Source organism: Vigna umbellata, chromosome 5, assembly GCF_029865625.1.
Source record: "Vigna umbellata cultivar VRB3 chromosome 5, Vumbellata_1.0, whole genome shotgun sequence".
In the NCBI taxonomy this organism is placed as follows: domain Eukaryota; kingdom Viridiplantae; phylum Streptophyta; class Magnoliopsida; order Fabales; family Fabaceae; genus Vigna; species Vigna umbellata.
This window is the reverse complement of record NC_142169.1, coordinates 70155161-70174808: the sequence shown is the minus strand read 5'-3', so window position 1 is coordinate 70174808 and position 19648 is coordinate 70155161. Positions and strand designations below refer to the sequence as shown.

Here is a 19648-nt window from a genome sequence, read left to right as displayed (position 1 = left end):
CAACTGTAGTTAAACAATTTTGACTTTGTAAAGGGTTGAGTCATTAACATATTCACCTTTAGCCAAATGTTCATTCAGGATCTTTTCAATCTCACCATCTTCCCTAACCTCTATAATTTCATCATATGTGAAAATTAGATAAAATTATATACGACAAAAATTATAAAATGAAAACTCATTATAAAATCATTTTTTGTAAGAAATTGTTTAACCATGAGTGTTTCTGATTTTTTTCCAGGTCAATTACCAATTCCTTTCATGTCATTATGTTTGTGAAAATTAGATAAGACACAAATTATAAAATAAAATGAAAACTCATTATAAAATATTTTTTATAAGAAATTGTTTAACAACTAAGTATTTTTTATGTTTTCCAGGTCAATTACAAATTCGTTTATGTTTGTGAAAATTGGATAAAATTAGATAAGACAAAAGTTATAAAATGAAAACTCATTATAGAATCATTTTTCATAAGATTGTTTAACCGTCAATGTTTCTGATTTATTTCAGTTGGATTATCATAGGATGACAGAGAAAATGTTGGAGTGAGAGAGATGAAAGAGAAAGGGTTGAGAGGAATGAGGGGATTGAGTAAGGGTTTGAGGTTTTTTTTTTTAGTTTTGAGAATGAAAATTATTAAAATACCTTTAACCTTAAAAGTTAGAATCCATGATATATAAGAGTATTTTTGTCTACTGTACACATAGGTAAAATAGAAAAAGACAGGCATACACACGTTAACGAATCCATATATATATATATATATATATATATATATGTATGTATATATATATATATGTATGTATATAAATATATAAATAAAACTTGCCAATTTTTTCATACAAGGCTGCATAAGCCTATCAAGCCATTGAATAGTGTAAAGGCTCTTATTTTCATGTCGGCTTGTACTTTCTGCACGCCTACAATTTCTACGCGCACCTCCAAAATTTCAAAACGATATTATACTTCATGTAAAAGTAACTTTTTAAATTATATATTTTGAAAATTTTTCAAAACTTTTGGAGTAAAATTTTCAAAACTAAATTTTTTCGATAAAATTTTCATAGCGTAGAAAATAATGTCTGGAAAAATATAAAACATCAATAAATTATCACCCACACTGAAAAGGAAAAATATGTTTAAGTCTCACGTGGTTATAAAATTAAACACTGCATAGAAAAAATCTTATAAACCTCATATTTCAAGTTTTCGAACTAATCTTTGCTGTAAAATAAATATCTGGATTATGGAAGGAGCAACTGGCAGCTTTTTGATCGAGAAGCGACGAGAGCAGTGGTATGGTACAATAGAACAGCATAATTAAGATTTGTTTCGGTGTAGATGTTTTCCAATGTATCTTTGTTGCTTTTGATTGTCTGGGACGATTGCTCTTCTCCAATTGTTGTTGTTCATACTCTTCAAAGGAGGGGAAGGTACCTGCAAAGATACTCCGACTACTACTCTGAAATATTATTTAGGGTCTCTAGAACATAGAGAGAACGTACCTGAACTTTTGCCCTGTCATTGTATTTATAAGCAAAATAAAAATAACCCCCTTACCTAAAAATGTGATTAGTTACTTATAAATATCTTAACCGTTTAAAATATCTAAGATATTTTATGTAATAAATATAATACTACATAACAAGATTCTTCAATTATTTTAAAGGTTAAACTTTTGATGTTTTCTTTGCAAAGTTGTCGGTTTTTTTCGATAAGTCCCCTTATTTAAAGACAAAAGTGTGCTTATTTTCATGTTTTTATACATAGTAACTTAAACACGTGGTTTTAATAAATAAAAAATATTATTTGAGACAGCTAACTTTCCTATCTTCTATTTTTTATTTTTGAAAAAATATAAAACTTTATCATCATCATTTTATTCTTCAATATCAAATAAATGTAAAACTTATCATGATACTATTATTTTAATAAAAGATATTATTGAATATACTTAAATTTTTTATATTTATTTAGTAATATTATTATCTTTTAAAATAAAAAAATTATATTTTATAACCATTTTATTTTTATATTTTATATCAAATAAATATAAAAGAGTGTTATGATATTTATTCCACATATTACATCAATTACCAATTGAATAAATATCGTTACTTTTTAATGCATAACAAATCAAATTCACATAGGATAACGATAGTTTGACAATATTTTAACATCATTTATATGTGTAATTGGTCTAAAATTATTCCACAATCAATAATAATAATCATAAACATCAATATAGACCAACCACAGAATGACACGTAAATAATATTAAAATATTGTCAAAAAATTGTTCTCAAAGTATTATTATCCATTCGCAAAGGATCATGATACTTTGACAACATTTTTTACAATTTTAATTGAATTGACATTTATTTCACAAGTAAAGATAAAATAGTTTTAAAAAATTAATTTTTTATAGTCTTTTAAAAAAAGAAAAAAAAATAAAGAAAAATAATATTCAATAAATATAAAAAAATTTGTAGGTAAAAGTATATTTTTCAATTGAATTAACCCTTTTATTATATTTTCTTCGACTATAAGGTTATTCGTCTTGGGATATGTACTCTTATCAACTTTGGTGTGTTGTGACTCCTCTGGTTACAATTTCAGTAATTTTGCGACATCCGAAATTGAAGGACTTATGATAAAAGAATATAATAAAAGAACAATGAAATATGCTAACAATTATTTTTAATAATAAAATATGTGTGGTATGTATATTTGAAAGGAAAAGGTTTTTTTAACAATTTTGACCACTTTTTAACGTCTATGTAATAATTTGTAATTATACATACCAAAATAATGACACTGTTACACATATTCTGTTGTAAAAAATTGTTAAAGAAAATTATTATTGTTAAAGAAAATTTTTAACTTATCATTGTCCTATTTGAAACAATTATCACAAATGCGGTTAATTGTTAAAAAAAAATCCAACCATATCCAAAGAACAGAGACAGAGTCAGTCGTTATTCATTTGATGTTTCATTGTCATCTACAATTACCCTCTAAAAAAAACTGAATAATCTCAAAGATGGATTCAGAAGGAGGAAGCAAGAAGCCACACGCTCTTCTGATCCCATTTCCATCACAAGGTCACATAAATCCATTTCTGAAACTAGCAAAGCTCCTCCACAGCAGAGGCTTCTACATAACCTTTGTGAACTCTGAATTCAATCACCGACGCCTCCTAAAATCTAGAGGCCCTGATGCCCTCAATGGCCTCTCAGATTTCCACTTCGAGGCCATTCCAGACGGTCTCCCTCCCACCGACATGGATGCAACTCAAAGCATTCCAGCTTTGTGTGACTCCACCAGAAAGAATTCTTTGCTGCCCTTATGCAACCTTATCTCAAAACTTAATCACTCTCATCATACTCCTCCAGTAACTTTCCTTTTATCAGATGGCGTCATGTCCTTCACTCTCAAAGCTTCTCAGCAATTTGGGTTACCCAACATATTCTTTTGGACTCACAGTGCTTCTGGTGTCATGAGCTACAAACAATGCAAGAATCTCATGGAAAGAGGCCTCACACCACTTAAAGGTGGGAACCATACAACATTTTATTCGAATCAATTAGCATTGAAATACGTATATATTATTTTTCGTTATGGTCTTGTTTTTCAGATGCAAGCTATTTGACTAATGGGCATCTAGACACTGTCATAGACTGGATACCTGGCATGAAGGATATCACTCTGAGGTATCTTCCTGACATCTATCGCACCACAGATCCAAATGATATACTTTTGGATTTTGTGGTAGAACAGACCGAAGCGACTTCAAGAGCTTCGGCAGTTATTCTTCCGACTTTTGATGCCTTGGAGCATGATGTGCTGGAAGCACTCTCCACGATGTTTCCTAAACTATACACCATAGGCCCTCTGGACTTGCTCCTTGATCAGACTTCAGAGAGCAAATTTGATTCAATTAAATGTAATTTGTGGAAGGAAGATTCCGAGTGTCTCAAATGGTTGGATTCACAGCAACCCAATTCCGTTCTCTATGTGAACTTTGGTAGTGTGACAGTCATGACGCACCAACAGCTTGTTGAGTTGGCCTGGGGGCTATCAAATAGCAAGAAAAAGTTTTTGTGGGTGATTAGGTCTGATTTAGTTAAGGGTGAGGCCCCAATCTTGCCACCTGAAATTGTTCGAGAAACCAAAGATAGAGGTCTACTGGTGGGTTGGTGCCCACAGGAACAAGTTTTGAAGCACCCAGCAGTTGCAGGGTTTCTTACTCACTGTGGTTGGAGTTCCACTCTTGAAAGCTTAACAAGTGGGGTACCTTTGATCTGTTGCCCCTTTTTCAATGATCAAATTCTTATTTGCAGGTACATTTGTCGTGAGTGGGCTTTCGGTATGGAGATCGATAGTGATAATGTTAACAGGGATGAAGTGGAAAAGGCTGTAAACGAGTTATTGGAGGGTGAGAAGGGTAAGGAGTTCAAGAAAAATGCAATTGAGTGGAAGAAAAAGGCACAAGAAGCTACCAGCACCGGTGGTTCATCCTTTTTGAATTTGGAAAAACTGGTTGATGAACTCTTGCTTTTCAAGAGTTTGGCTGCAAGAAACTAAGTTGAGATATACTTAGTTTACAAGTTACTAAGTTGTTATTTTTATCAGAGATATTGTTTGTAATGCTTTCTCCCAGAGATGATTTGAATAAGTTGTTTCCCAGTTGTGTTAATGTGGGATTCAATATTATGTCTTTCTGACGGATGCTATTCACTGTTTGAATGCTCTACTTTTTCGATGGGCAGACTATTCTTGTTTGGACTATCTCCAAAAATTTACAATGGTCTTGATACCTTCCTTCATAACCTCTTTCTTAGAGAAAAAAGAAGCAATCTTTGCAGTGGTTTAATTGCAATATGAATCGCGTGGAAGAGGCAGCTTGGCCCTATTTATTCTATTTTCTTTGCATATTTTAAAAGAATAAAAAGATGAGGTCCATGTTTTTTTTTTATTTCTTTGCTTTTCTGCTATACTTTTGTCATCTTTTGATTATATGCAAAATCATTATATAAACATATATTATACATTAGTATAAAATATTTAACATAAAAAATAACATTTTGTCTTCATTTGTTAGTCTTTTCTTTTTGTCTGGGAATTTTATACAACTCAAAGAAAAAGTCATTTGGATCCGAAAATCAAATGCGCTGTATTACAAGACCATGCATTTTTTGTGGGAAGAATGAATCTCTCCATTTTTGTACTATGGAGAACAAGACCATGCGCGATACGAAGGGAATAAAATAAAAGGTTCGTGCTTCTCGTGGCTGTACGGTCTATTCATTTCCTCTTACATTCATTTCTGATTATATAAAACACAACGCAGATACCATATCTTCCTCGTACAGAGATGGATCAAACAGTTTCAGATTATGGTAAGCCTCTTCATGTTGTGATGTTCCCATGGCTAGCCATGGGTCACGTGTACCCCTGCTTCGAGGTTTCCAAGATCCTTGCACAAAAGGGTCACTATACCACTCTGGTATCCACCCCTAAGATCATAGATCGCTTACCTAAACTCTCTCAAACCTTAACACCATTTGTTAAGCTAACCAAATTGCCCTTGTCTCCCCACACCGACCAAAACCATCTCCCACAAGATGCAGACTCTACAATGGACATTCCCTCCGACAAACTCTATTACCTCAAATTAGCCTACGATGCTCTCCAACAACCTATGGCTCAACTACTCAAAACTTCAAATCCTGATTGGGTTTTCTATGATTTTGCAGCCAGCTGGATACCCCAACTGGCCAAAAGCCTCCACATTCCCTGTGCCTATTTCAGTCCCTGCCCTGCCTGGAGCATATGCTTCTTTGACACACCAAAACAACAACTTGGTGAAGCTGCTGCCGACAGACCAAACCCTGAAGACTACTACGGCCCTCCCAAGTGGGTTCCTTTCCCCACAAACATCGGCCTAAGACCATACGAGGTGAGGAAGTTGTTAGAAGATGTCAAAGTTAACGAGACCGGTGCCTCCCCTGTTTTTGATCTGAATGAAGCAAATTCTGGTTGTGACATGTTTGTCATCAGAAGCTCAAGAGATCTTGAGCAAGAGTGGTTGGATTATCTGGCCGAGTTTTACCACAAGCCTGTGGTTCCTGTGGGGTTGCTTCCACCGATGCAAGTAATGGATTCTGAAGAGGGAGACAATAGCCCCGATTGGCTTAAAATCAAGGCGTGGTTAGATACCCAGGAAGGGTCATCAGTGGTTTACATTGCATTTGGGAGTGAGGTGAAACTGAGCCAAGAAAACCTCACTGAATTGGGTCTTGGCATTGAGCTTTCTGGTTTGTCTTTCTTCTGGGTTCTGAGGAAGGGGTCAGTCGAGCTGCTGCCAGATGGGTTTGAGGATCGGATCAAAGATCGTGGGGTTGTGTGGAAAACATGGGCACCCCAGCCTAAGATCTTGGCTCATAGCTCGGTTGGAGGTTGCTTGACTCACTGTGGTTCTGGTTCAATGATCGAAAATCTGTACTTTGGACACGTCCTTGTGATGTTGCCCTTCTTACTAGACCAAGCACTGTATTCAAGAGTGATGGAAGAGAAGAAAGTGGGAATCGAGATTCCAAGAAACCCGCAAGATGGATCGTTCACAAGGACCTCCGTGGCGAAGGCATTGAAATTGGCAATGGTGGATCATGAGGGAAGTGCTTACAGGAAAAACGCTAAAGAGATCGGCAAGAAATTTAGCAACAAAGACCTCCATAACCAATACATTCAAGATTTCATTGTTTCCCTTCAAAATTCAGGTATACAGAGCAAGTAAATGGATATGTATTTGATCATTTTAGCTATTACAGCTCTTTCTCCTTACCTAAACTTCACCATTTTCTTGCTTTCAAATAAACTCATTCAATTAAGAGTAAGTAAGAATAACCGTAGGATGATCCTTTTACATTTATTTAACACGAAAATAAAAATGATTATAAAAAAAGTTAACTTTTTTATTTTTTTAAGGAAAATAAAAAATTTAACGTCAAAATTTTATGTGTGTGAAATAATTATTTCTCTTCAGTTAAGCCACTGACTTGTTTGTGACCTGCCCAATCTTTTAAAATAAAAAAAAAAAATATAGTTTCACACACATAGTTTTGTGACCTGCCCAATCTATTAAAATATAAAAAAATATTTTAATATACATAATTTTTTTATATTAATTTGACATTACTCTTTTTATCTTTTTATTACTTCTCTATTAAAAACATATAAAAATTCACTTTTTAATAATGATTCTATCCTGTATCAAATAAACGTAGAAATATGTCATTCTATTCATTCCCCGTTAAATCAATGATTAATTTCACGACAAAAACTACCATATTTTGCCATTAACAGTTGTAGTTGGTTTGGCTAGTTATAAGAGAATATAAAAAGTAAAGTTTTTTAAACATAGAGACTTGTTATACTATTTATTTATTATTAAATTGATTAAATTATTTTATTTTATTTATCTATTTATACTATATTAAACAAGTAAACTTCAATTCTTTTTCTCTGTGTATTTATTTCATGTTTCTTTATTTTCATTATCTAAATTTTATTTTAAATAATAATTTTTTGAGACACTTAAATCTTTTATATTCATTTGATATTATCTTTCTTTATTTTTTATTCTCTTATTTAAAAAAAATACAAAAATTTACATTTTTATAATCATTTTATTATTATATTTTATGTGAAATAAATATAAAAGTACGTCGTATCACTCTTACTCATTTTATTTTTTCTTGCAACCGAACAAACATACACTACGTTAATTTCTCGCGCCACAGAGAAAGGTAAGTCTGGTGGAAGGCAGAGAGAGGGTTTCCCAAAATATTAAATTAGATTAAATTAAAAACTTGTTAAACCTAAAAAAACTTGAGCACTAATTTAAAATTTGAATTACTATTTTATAATAAAAAGAATGATTTAGTGCATTATTCAAATTATTGTTGAATTTAATTGTTAAAATTATTTCAATATTAAGAATATAGTCCACTAGATTAATAGCTACGCTGTATAGCCTCTGAAAATGGAAGTGCAATTTGTGATTTTATAGGTTTTGTTGGACTCTGAATGTGAATTTGAACAAATAGATTGATTCGAGGAAATAGATGAGGAAAGTGAGTTTTCTTTTTTTCATAAGATAGAAGGGAGAAAATAAAAATACTTAAAAATAAAAATTTATAGAAGTTTGTGAATGATAAAATGAATATGAAAAAAACATTAATAAATTAAAATATAACCCAAATTAACATTAACGTTCTACTTACCCAAAGCAAGAATTTAACATTAAGGTTCTACTTTCTTTTAACTAGGTTATAGCTTGCAAAGTAAGTATAGGAGGAAGAAAATTTGAAAGGGAAATTGAGGGAAATTTAGTCAGTTTTTTTTTTTTTTAAATAAAAGTTATATCAAAATATACTATTTGCAAATATGAACTATTTTGGTTTGGTTATTTTTTTTATTCATATATACATAGTTGACATCAATATTATTCTTTATTAATATTCTATTTGATTTTTTTTTTCAAATGCTAATTGGAAAAGTATATAACTGACATTGATTATGATTTTTTTTTCTAGCGTCAATTGGGTGAATTTTTATCCATTTCCATTAAAAAATATCTAAAAAGAAAACTCTTACTACCAGTTTTGTAAAAATATGTGCAAAGAGTGATCATCAGTAAGAAAGCTTTGCTATTTGCACCCATGTTAATGTATTCCATCTTCCATACATCATAATTTATGAAATTATGATAATTATTATATTAATTTTTTGTTATTCTATGAACTCTGTGGTTGTGTTATATTTGGCATGATCTACTTGTTAATCTATAATACTCTAAATATGTGAGTGAATTTTTTTATTACAAATTTGAATTCAATATTTAGCAAACAAATTTTATTCTATCTTTTATTTTATAATTTTAAATATAAATGTTAAGAAATAGTTTATGAAAAAATATTTAAAAAATAAATTGGAAACATTAATTATAAAATATTATGTTTAAATATAATAAAAATAAATTATTTTTTATCACTATTAAAATTAATTTTTAACTATAAATATTAACATCAACATTTCATTTATAATGTTTATTAACAACTTTGAATATATAAAAAAATTATTTTTAAGTAAAATAAAATTTGCAATTTTTTATTAAAAAAATTAAAATAAAATGTATATATTTTTTTCAAACAAAAAATTATAGGTTTCTTTTCAATTTTATAATGTAGAAAATTTTTGTTTAATATATGAATTATTGTAATTTTAGTTTTGCGTACTTCCAATATTGATAACTATAAAATTATTATAAGGAATGAAACATTAATTATGAATAAATTATGTTTTGAGAGATTTTATTAAACTTAAATATATAATGAAAACTAAAATTTAATAGTGATAAATTATTAAATGGTAATATTGCTATGTGGAGATAATTTCAGGATGATTTTGAATATTGTGATAAAATAAGATGTCATATAAGTGATCAATAAATTATTTAAATAACAGAGAATGTGTTGTATTGTATGATTGTACTATCCATTTTGTGAATTCTACAACTCTACTCTAATCAACCCAAGGATTACTTCAATATAAGAATAACACAAATAATCATTAACTTATAATAAAACAGGATTACGAGCAATTATGTCGAGATTAAACCTTTATTAGTCAAAAATCAATTCCAAAAATTATAAATACAGACTTAAAATAAGGAGTAGATAATTTACATTTATTTATTACGGAGGTAGATGATTAAACACTTACTTTGACATAGAATATCATACGCACACTTGCAATTTAACCTCAACATTTATTCAAAAACTTTGATATCAACTATTTATCAATGAATTTTGTTATTTTTATTTAATTAGAAAAGTGTATTTGAAAATTTTAAATTCTTTTTTATCCAATTTGTAATTCAAAACTTTATAAATTTTCTCTTTCGATTTGTGAGTCAAAGTTATCTGTCTTCTAAATATTGTGAGTTAAAACATTTATCTTTATCTTTCTTATTATAAACTCAACATATTATTTTACGCTAAATCATTATAGAAAACAATATTTAGAAACAATTTATATTGTTACAAACAAACTTATCATTGTTATTATTTATTATTTTAATTATTATTATCATTATTCTAATAATTGTCACATAAATTTTATTAATTGTCTTCTAAATATTGTGAGTTAAAACATTTATATTTATATTGTTACAAACAAACTTATCATTGTTATTATTTTAATTATTATTATCATTATTCTAATATTTGTCACATAAATTTTATTAATTTCTATGTATAGTAAAATATAGGATTAATTTTTAGTGAAAAATTAAATCTTTTAAAATTAAAGAATTAATTTGAATCAAAATTTAAAAAATACTAATTCTAATTTTCACTACAAATTTTAAAAAATATATTTAATCCTAAAATATATTCATATAAATATTCTATAATTTTTTATTTCAATAAACTTGCACTGGTTAAATAAAATAAAAGACGCGAGGACCTCGTTCCACAGCTGTCTTTTGTAATGGTATTTAAATAATTTGACACGTGATTTATAGCTATGGATTGTCCTCGTTCCACAGCTGTCTTTTGTAATGGTATTTAAATAATTTGACACGTGATTTATAGCTATGGATTGTCGGCTATCTCATTACAAATTTGCGTCCTTTCCATATTATTCAATGTATTTAAGTTATCTGGTACATGTGATTGATGACTTTGTTATATATATTGTTTAACTTTAAAGAAAGTTTTTTTTTTCAATGGAAAAGAAGTTATAATAAATGTCATAGTCATAATATCTAACAGTTGGTTCTTACCATAAAATTCTCATGTTATATAACATTGTGTACAACATTCCAAACATTTAATTTTATTTGTACTTGTTTTTTTTTTTCTGTTTTTATTTCTCTGATATACAATAAAATCTATAATATTAATAAATCATTTTTTTTCAATTACTTTTGTAGTATATGCAATTTTTTATTTTATTTTTAACTATTTTTTAATATAAAAAATCACCTATGACAAAACTGTAAACGTTGTAATTACTTTCTATAAAAATAATTTTATACTTAATAATATTTATGTTGTAGTAATTATCATAATAAAATTATGTTGTTAATATAAGAAGAAAATAGACAGATATGTCCCTTGTATTTGATTAATGGAAATAAAATAACAGCCCCGAGGACCTCGTGGCATGATTTTCTTTGGTTTTACAAATAGCCTATGGACATGGATGGTCTGTTCTGCAGTTTTACAGCTAACGTGGTGCACTTTGATGGATTGAATCAAAATTACTCATTCCTTTATTATAAATAAAATATAATTATACTTTTTATAATATTTTTTATAATATTTTAACATTATTTATGTGTTATGTTATTAATTCATAGTCTATATTAGTATTTTTAATTATTATTATTAATTATGAAGTAATTTTAAATTAATTATAAAATAATACAGTGATGTTAAAATGTTAGTAAAAAAATGTTATGAAAATTATTATTATTATCCTAGATAAAATTTGGTGTTTTAAGAGTTATGATCGGTGCAGCTTAAAAGTTGAACCGCAGAGGATGTGAACCCATAATAATATTATATTACAGGCACGTGGTCCGGGACATGTTTACTTTTCTATGATCTCAGATGAAAACAAACTGAAGACTTAATATAATTTGTTGGTTTCTCTGTGTAAAACAAAGATATCATCCTCTCCCTGGCTACTGAGTACTTTAACAAAGATATCGGTACACGCTTTACTTGTTGATGGATTCTGCTGGTACAGTTTCAGCTCAAGCAAATGGCAATGGCAATGGCAAAATCGAGAAGCCTCTTCACATAGCCATGCTCCCGTGGCTGGCCATGGGTCATATATATCCTTACTTTGAGGTGGCCAAGATTCTTGCTCAGAAGGGTCATCATGTAACCTTCATAAACAGTCCCAAAAACATTGATCGCATGCCCAAAGCTCCCAAAAACTTACAACCATTCATTACATTGGTGAGACTACCATTGCCACAAGTAGAGCATCTTCCAGAAGGTGCAGAGAGCACCATGGAACTTCCCCCAGGAAAGAACTGTTTCCTCAAGAAGGCTTATGAGGGTCTCCAAGTTGCCGAGGTGCTCAAAACTTCCAAGCCTGATTGGCTATTCTACGACTTTGCAGCTGCCTGGGTAATCCCAATAGCTAAAAGCCTCAACATTTCCTGTGCGCATTACAACATAACCCCAGCTTACAACAAAGTCTTCTTTGATCCACCAAAGGGCAAAATGAAGGATTTCTCCATTGAAACCATATGTGGCCCTCCCACTTGGCTTCCTTTCCCCACAACACTTCGTCTCAGGCCTTATGAGTTCCTCAGAGCATTGAAACGTAACAAAGACGAGGAGACAGGGGAAAAGGCTAACTTTGATCTCAACAAAGCATATTCCAGCTGTGACTTGTTTCTTCTCAGAACCTCCAGAGAGCTTGAGGGAGAGTGGTTAGATTATCTTGCTGATAACTACAAGGTCCCTGTGGTTCCAGTGGGGTTGCTTCCACCATCCATGCAGATAAGAGATGTTGAAGAGGAAGATAAAAACCCTGACTGGGTCACAATCAAGGACTGGTTGGACGGAAAAGAGTCCTCTTCAGTGGTGTACATTGGATTTGGGAGCGAGTTGAAGCTGAGTCAGGAAGACCTCACTGAGTTGGCCAATGGCATTGAGCTTTCCGGGTTGCCTTTCTTTTGGGCTCTGAAGAACCTGAAAGAGGGGGTGCTCGAGTTGCCAGAAGGGTTTGAGGAGAGAACGAAGGATCGTGGGATTGTTTGGAAGGGTTGGGCACCCCAGCTTAAGATCTTGGCTCATGGGGCAATTGGGGGATGCATGAGTCACTGTGGTTCTGGTTCTGTGATTGAAAAACTTCATTTTGGGCATGTGCTTGTGACCTTACCTTATTTGCTTGACCAAGCCCTGTTTTCAAGGGTGCTGGAGGAAAAGAAGGTGGCCATTGAGGTGCCAAGGAGCGAGAAAGATGGGTCCTTTACTGGGGACTCTGTGGCCAAGACATTGAGGTTTGCAATCGTGGATGAAGAGGGAGGTAGTTTAAGGAAGAATGCAAAGGAGATGGGGAAGGTTTTCAGTTCTGCAGAACTTCACAATCAATACATCGAAGGTCTCATTGCTGCACTTTACAAGTATAGGATTCCTTCCACCAGTTAAGCAGCGTTTATGCCTTCTATTTTCTCAATTTTCTCTTCTTTTATGTGCTTCTTCCTCTTGTAATAAAGGAATACCACTTGAACAAGGCTTTTCAGAAGTGGTTAGTAGCCCTAATTTTTGTTGTAGTGTCAGGTTTATTTATCTGTGTATGCTTATTCCAATGTGAAATTAATAATGCTGCGAATGCCTATAATTTCCTTTTAACTTTTTTCAAGACCTAGCTAATGTATAGTGTTCGCCTTCTAAATAATAATTATAATAGTCAAGTGACTCATTTTAAAGAGACAGTTCTAATAAAGATCACAGGAATAAAAACTAAATTCAGGGTGACCTGCATTTTGCGTAATGCAGGGGTGTATTATGGATACACATTATCAGATATAATTATTCTTTAATGAACAATCTAATTTATTTAGCATACGTTTGTTTTCTCCTTCAACCCCCATTTCTCTTCACAAGTTTAAGATATTGGTTATTCCTATGAGTTTAATGTGTTTCTTACAAAAATAGTTCTTAGATATTTAGTGAAGATTGCCAAATATCTTACTGCACAGAATACTAAACTTTACTTTTTTAAATTACTATATTTTACCCTTAAAAGTGGTTGCATTGAATGTAAAACAAGAACATTTCCCTTCCACTTCGGCTCATGAATGAATTGAAACCAAACTCACCTATGTAATTATGCTATGTTTATACTATTCTTGAGCGAACTTCCTTGCTAATGATGGGCCTTGAACAAGTCCAAGTATGCGTTGGCCCCATGATTAAATAGGTCCTTGATTAATGTAATTTTCCCATTAGAGTCATCTTTGTCTAATCTTGACTTATTAATAATTAAGCGAATGTGGTATGCCCACGAAAACTTTAACTATCGGAGTTGAGGGTTACTCCCTCCACCATCACACTCCTGCACCTCTTCATTCTTATTTTGTCTTGCACTTAAAAGTTTTTTCTAACGAGGATGGATGTAAATCAAGATTCATTAAACAACACATCTCCCACCCTCTCACTTTTTTAAAACTCTAATTCTCCAACCCCCATTCCTTCACTTTTCTCTTTCAACGATTTCTTTTATTTTTTAACAATTTTTTATACATAAAAAATATTACAAAAATTATTAAATTATGTAAAATCTATATAAATAAACATTTATGATGTTCAGAAATTAAAATCTACAAAAAAAATTAATAAAACTAAAAACAAAAAAAAATTAATAAAAGAGTTGAAACGCGAAGGCCTGAAATCAGTTCAGTCTTCAACCGATATCCGTGAATGGATCTCAAGATCTGTTGAAGGTTGAACGGATTTCCTACATTCGTTCAAACCTTCACATTTCTCTTCTTCCTCTTACACAGTACACCACATACATCCGTTTACAGAGCACATATACAAAAAGAACAAAAAAAAGAAAGTTTTAACCACAAAAATGTGCAAGAGAAAAATAAACGAAGAAAAAGAGGGAGGGGGTGGGGGCTCTCTGTGTGCAAAGAAGAAAGGAAGAGAAAAAGTGAGGGGTAAGGTTTATGTGTAATTAGAGAAAGAGAAAAGTGAGGAGGTGGAGGGAGTAGAGGCTGCAAAATTAAAGTTTTAAAAAAGATAAATAAAGTTAAAGGATAAAAGTTAAAAAAGTTTAATCTAGGATATTTTTGGAATAAAAAAATCTGAAAAGTTGTAGAAAGTAGTTAGGATGCTGGAGAGAGGAACTCTCATCGGTCTTTACGAAATTGTCAACTTGGGCCTCCTCTTAGTCCAAGACTTTTTCGGTGAGGATCCAAGCTGCGTTGAATAATAACTTTTACGAGAATGAGTTAATGAGAGTATAAAAATGATAATCGGCTTTACAAATGTATTTGATAATTTACAATTAAAAACATGTATATAATACGTGATCTGTATGGGTAAAAGAACTAATTATAAGACAAAACTAAGTTTTGCATGATTAAATCATATAACGAGGACTCTAATGAAAACTTGATTTTGGTTTTTTTCAATTTGTGATTTGAATATGACAATACAAATCTGAGAATTTTGTTACAGTTACGTATGACTTATTTCTGATCCCCTCGAAGAAATCTTTTCAAGGAAACCAACGAGGAAAAGGTTAAAAAAAAACAGTGGAGAGGATTTGAAGACTTGTTTCAAACCCTCACAATAAATGGATGCTTCAAGTTTCCCACATGAAGCAGATGTTGTCCCAGTGGAACTTTCCTGTTGCCAAGCTCATCAACCACACTCAAATCCTTGCAAACATCTACCTTGAACCTAACCTGTGCTTCTGATTTTCCTGGTAAGTGTACTTTCTCAAAACCCAACAAGTGTTTCTGAGGAGCATTATGCACATCAGGAGGAGTAAAGAACAATAAAACTACATGGTTACTGCTTCTTTGCCCCATGTTCTTCACCCCAAGGTGGATATCAAAGGCCAAGTTTTGGCAATGTTCATCAGCAACATCAAGTGACATGCATTCTGATGAACGACATTCATGATTCTCTGCTAGAGGAACAGACACCAACTGTGGTGCCTTAACTATTTTGTGATCAATATTTGAGAAACTTATTCCATCTCCAAAGGAGAAAACAGTTTCCCCTTTGTAAAATCTATATGTTCTACCAGGGTAACCTGTTGCAGGATCTGCCCTCATGTTCATGTTTGTCATTGGTACCTTGTTTACATATGATTGAGGATACCATGTCATGGGAAGCCTTCCACCTGCATCAGGAAATCATACTCCGGGGTCAAAGTTGCAACATCACAGGATTGAATTTTTTTTATTCAAGAGAGAACTTTGAATAACGACTTACTTGGATTATAAAACCCAAAAATCACGTCTGCTATGGCAGCTCCACCAGCTTCGCCAGGGTAGCCAACCCATAGGATGCTTGTGATTTTATCATTAGATTTAGCAAAAGACACATCCATTCCCCCACCAGACATGATGACAAGAATCACAGGTCCCTTGGATGCATTTGCAACTTGACTCACTAGAAGTTGTTGCTGTCCCGGAAGAAGAATGTTGATTCTGTCAAGACTCTCGGCCTCTATAGCCAGACTTGCACCCACTATGATCACAGTTGCATCTGCAGATGCTGCTATTTGTGTGGCATCATCCAACTCCGCATTCGCACATTGCACGTTTGCACATCCAGGAGCATAGCTCGTAGGAACTAACGCTGTCAGGGCTTGCAAGGGTGATATATAGCTACAAGGAATGCCTGCAAAATTTCAGTAACTCATCAAATCCCATGTTAAGCACGAGGTAAAGATAAAAAAATGTTCAACTCTCAGTCAATAGGTTTGCCAAATTTGGCAGTTACCAACTTTATATCCATGAGGGTATCATAAGAGATTGAATTTTGTTTACCTTCATAGTTTCCAATCATGACTCTAGTAGCATTAGCATTAGGCCCTATCACTCCCAATGATTTAATGGCTTTGGCACTGAGAGGCAAAGAACCTGCACTATTTTTAAGCAACACAATTCCTTGCCTTGCAGCTTCACGTGCCAGCTCCCGGTTCTCTGAAGTGCATACATCCTTCGGACCAAGGTTTCCATAAGGTTGCTTGCTTGGATCACCATCAAAGAAACCAAGACGCATCAATGTGGCGAAGTTGTTGGAGACAGCATTGTTAATGGCCGCTTCATCCACAAGCCCTTGGTTCACTGCACCTTCTGTATATTTGCCAAGATAATCTCCACAGTTCAAATCCAACCCTGTGAAATCAAAATTAACATAAGCAAACAGGTATCTTGCATAATTTGTGCAAATGGCTATCACGATTTATTGATGCTCCAGAGTCTTTTCATGTTTTCTGACCTGCAAGAATAGTTTGGGCTGCAGCTTCTTCAGGAGTTTTGGTGTAGTGCTGATCTTTGAAAAGAACTTCTACGGAATCACAGTCCGATACTATATATCTGAACATACCACATACTCATATCACATTAAAAACCACATTAACAAACATAATCAATTTACCTTACGTAAATTACAAGATTAAGGAATTAAAGATACCCGTTTAATTTCCATTTGCCCCGGATAATCCCCTTGAGAAGGTCAGGGTCTGCGCAGGTTGGTTTTCCATTAACCTGGTTGTAGGAACACATGACACTGGCAACATTCCCGTCTATCACACAGCTCTTAAACGGTGGTTGGAAAGTGTCATCCAAATCTTGTTGTGTCACCTAACAAATTCAACATATTAGAAGGGGTGACCAAATGATTGTTCTGGATTTAAATCACATGAACGTTGAGTTTTGAATCAATGTATGCAGTAGATTACCACAGCATTGAAGGTGTAACGCTGAACACCTTTCCAGTTATCCAAATCATAGGCTGTATAGTGTTTACAACAAGCAGCAACCTTGAGCTTGTTGGAGTCTCCATCATCGGTTTGTTGAAGACCTTTCACGTATCCTGATGCATATTTACTACTTAGCAAAGGGTCTTCCCCCGGTGTCTCCTGTCCTCTTCCCCATCTCGGATCTCTGAATATGTTTATGTTTGGCGACCAATAAGTCAAACCGGCTAGCCCCACATTGTACATTGCTCTGGCTTCAGTTGAAACTACCTGGAATGAGAACAGTTAATCCTAAACATCACTGAACAAATAACCTTGCATCCAAATATAGCTTATGATACATTTTGATTATTTAAAGCAATTTAATCCTTTCCCATTTAAATGGGCTATCACAATTGAAAATAGAGGGAGTGATCAATGTTTAAACTATATCCTTGGCAAACAATCAACATCAAACCCTCTCTGTCATTCACATTAGATTTTCAACACGCGAGCTAGAAAAAGGGGACACATAAATATATACAGTTTCACCATAAATTTCTGCTTCATTCATTATTGTATCGGTTAATCAGATGTTAATACCTAAAAGTCGTGACTGAAAAAAAAACAATGTAACCACCACTACCCATCCATCTAGTTCTCCTGATCAATTAAGGATAGCTTCAACCTTTCTGCTACAAACAACTCTAAATAACTGCATATTAACAAAAAACAAAAAATTGAAGAACAGCTGAATCACTTATGTACAGTGTACAGCATTATGAAAGCAATAGAGAAGTCCCCACAATGCCACAATTTTAAAGACTCTGAACCCATACAATGACATTCAAAACCTCACCAAACTCCCTCAAATTCTGTGATAACAACCAACTTGGAGATTAAAGTTAAAGACTTTTGATGTCCTCATTCAGTAAAAAAGGAAAGAAACCACCCTTTCCCATTTTTTGAGGGACCTTTGTGAATTGTGATCCACCCAACAAAGGAAAAAACTGACCACAAAGCATGACAGAGAGAAAGAGTTCAAATCGCACTCACTCGTCCGATGGCTTCAAACAGAGAAGAGTTGAAAGAAGCTGCAGTGAGAATGGGCATGGGAAAACTGGTGGCACCGGGCACGACACTGGAAAAGCGAGTCCCAGGTCCAATGTTGGACACTCCATGAAGCGCCTCAGACCACCATTCGTACTTGGGAATCCCAAGCCTACTCACGTTAACAGCAGAATTCACCAAGTTTCCGATTTTATCTCGCAATGTCAACCTCTTCACCAAGTCCGCGACCCTGTCCTCCACCGAGAGTGACTTGTCACAGAATCCGTAACCCGCCAAAGCCGGGTTCTTGGCAACATCGCAGGCAAAAACAGCAGACGTTTGCCCCGAAACCCGTTCACAACTAAACAAAACCGCGACCACGTACACAAATGAGAAACAGAGGAAAACAGAAACCTTCGGCTGTCTGTTTTCGGTGCAGGCCATGTTGCGACCTCGGAAACTCAAAATAAAAACGCTAAAGGGTGTGAATGAGAGTTTGCTGTTTAGGAATAAGAGGTATCTATGGTGTATGGTGATGTATAACTTTTGAGAGTGAAGAATGAAGACACATTGTTTTTTAGCAACCCGTGAAGGTGGATGCAGAGGGAGGGAAGGGATGGTGGAAGCCTCCCTCTGGAGGAAGCAGATGTTGTTTGTTTTGGCAGAGAATCTAGGAAACAAGGAAAAGAAAAATGTATATACAAAATTGTCAATAACCTCACTGAGTTATTGAGATTTGTTTGGAAGCACAACTTGGGTGGTGTATATACTTGTATATATATACCAGTCTACTGTATAATGGGCACATACAAATTCTCTTTTTTTTTTCTACATAAATTAAATAATGTCATCAGCAGCAGGATTGCCTGTTACGGTGAATCACGTGGAAGGTGGATAGACTTTGTAGGGCATTTTGTTAAGAGTGAAACCAAAGGAAAGGCATTTTAAGCTTACATCAAATTCACTTCCCATGCATTCTTCTTTTGATCTTGTATAATTGTGGATTACTATTTTGGATTACATGTAAATGTTGATTATGATCTAATCTAGTGGATTAAGATTTTTAAGTTTAGCTCAA

At 33.2% G+C, this 19648-nt stretch overlaps 3 protein-coding genes and 1 pseudogene across 4 annotated transcripts; 3 read left to right on the top strand and 1 right to left on the bottom strand.

Moving 5' to 3' along the window:
• The first annotated feature begins 2983 nt into the window (after positions 1-2983).
• On the top strand, positions 2984-4771 carry LOC124846934 (7-deoxyloganetin glucosyltransferase-like). The gene is made up of 2 exons (XM_047324311.2): positions 2984-3554; positions 3638-4771. Exons 1-2 carry the CDS (start codon positions 3044-3046, stop codon positions 4585-4587), a joined length of 1461 nt encoding a protein of 486 aa, XP_047180267.1. The 5' UTR covers positions 2984-3043; the 3' UTR covers positions 4588-4771.
• Positions 4772-4908: 137 nt separating this feature from the next.
• On the top strand, positions 4909-6909 carry LOC124846926 (soyasaponin III rhamnosyltransferase pseudogene; annotated as a pseudogene). The gene is made up of 2 exons (XR_015786603.1): positions 4909-5277; positions 5354-6909. The product of XR_015786603.1 is annotated as a soyasaponin III rhamnosyltransferase pseudogene (transcript).
• Positions 6910-11702: 4793 nt separating this feature from the next.
• Positions 11703-13445, top strand: LOC124846918 (soyasaponin III rhamnosyltransferase-like). The gene has a single exon (XM_047324292.2). The coding sequence runs from the start codon at positions 11805-11807 to the stop codon at positions 13239-13241; it is 1437 nt and encodes a 478-aa protein (XP_047180248.1). The 5' UTR covers positions 11703-11804; the 3' UTR covers positions 13242-13445.
• A 1760-nt stretch (positions 13446-15205) lies between these two features.
• Positions 15206-19329, bottom strand: LOC124846908 (beta-xylosidase/alpha-L-arabinofuranosidase 1). The gene is made up of 7 exons (XM_047324280.2): positions 18577-19329; positions 17524-17811; positions 17256-17425; positions 17061-17158; positions 16607-16957; positions 16047-16457; positions 15206-15954 (listed from the first exon to the last, which is right to left on the bottom strand). Exons 1-7 carry the CDS (start codon positions 19012-19014, stop codon positions 15383-15385), a joined length of 2328 nt encoding a protein of 775 aa, XP_047180236.1. The 5' UTR covers positions 19015-19329; the 3' UTR covers positions 15206-15382.
• Positions 19330-19648: the final 319 nt, after the last annotated feature.

Bases quoted from the DNA above. Each gene is read 5' to 3' on its own strand.
- LOC124846908 (XM_047324280.2), bottom strand. From the start codon at position 19,014: ATGGCCTGCACCGAAAACAGACAGCCGAAGGTTTCTGTTTTCCTCTGT. The intron at 17,812-18,576 runs GTGAGTGCGATT...TTCTCATTCCAG, and splicing joins TGTTTGAAGCCATCGGACGA to GTAGTTTCAACTGAAGCCAG. The intron at 16,958-17,060 runs GTCAGAAAACAT...TTGATTTCACAG, and splicing joins AGCCCAAACTATTCTTGCAG to GGTTGGATTTGAACTGTGGA.
- LOC124846934 (XM_047324311.2), top strand. From the start codon at position 3,044: ATGGATTCAGAAGGAGGAAGCAAGAAGCCACACGCTCTTCTGATCCCA. The intron at 3,555-3,637 runs GTGGGAACCATA...CTTGTTTTTCAG, and splicing joins AGGCCTCACACCACTTAAAG to ATGCAAGCTATTTGACTAAT.
- LOC124846918 (XM_047324292.2), top strand. From the start codon at position 11,805: ATGGATTCTGCTGGTACAGTTTCAGCTCAAGCAAATGGCAATGGCAAT.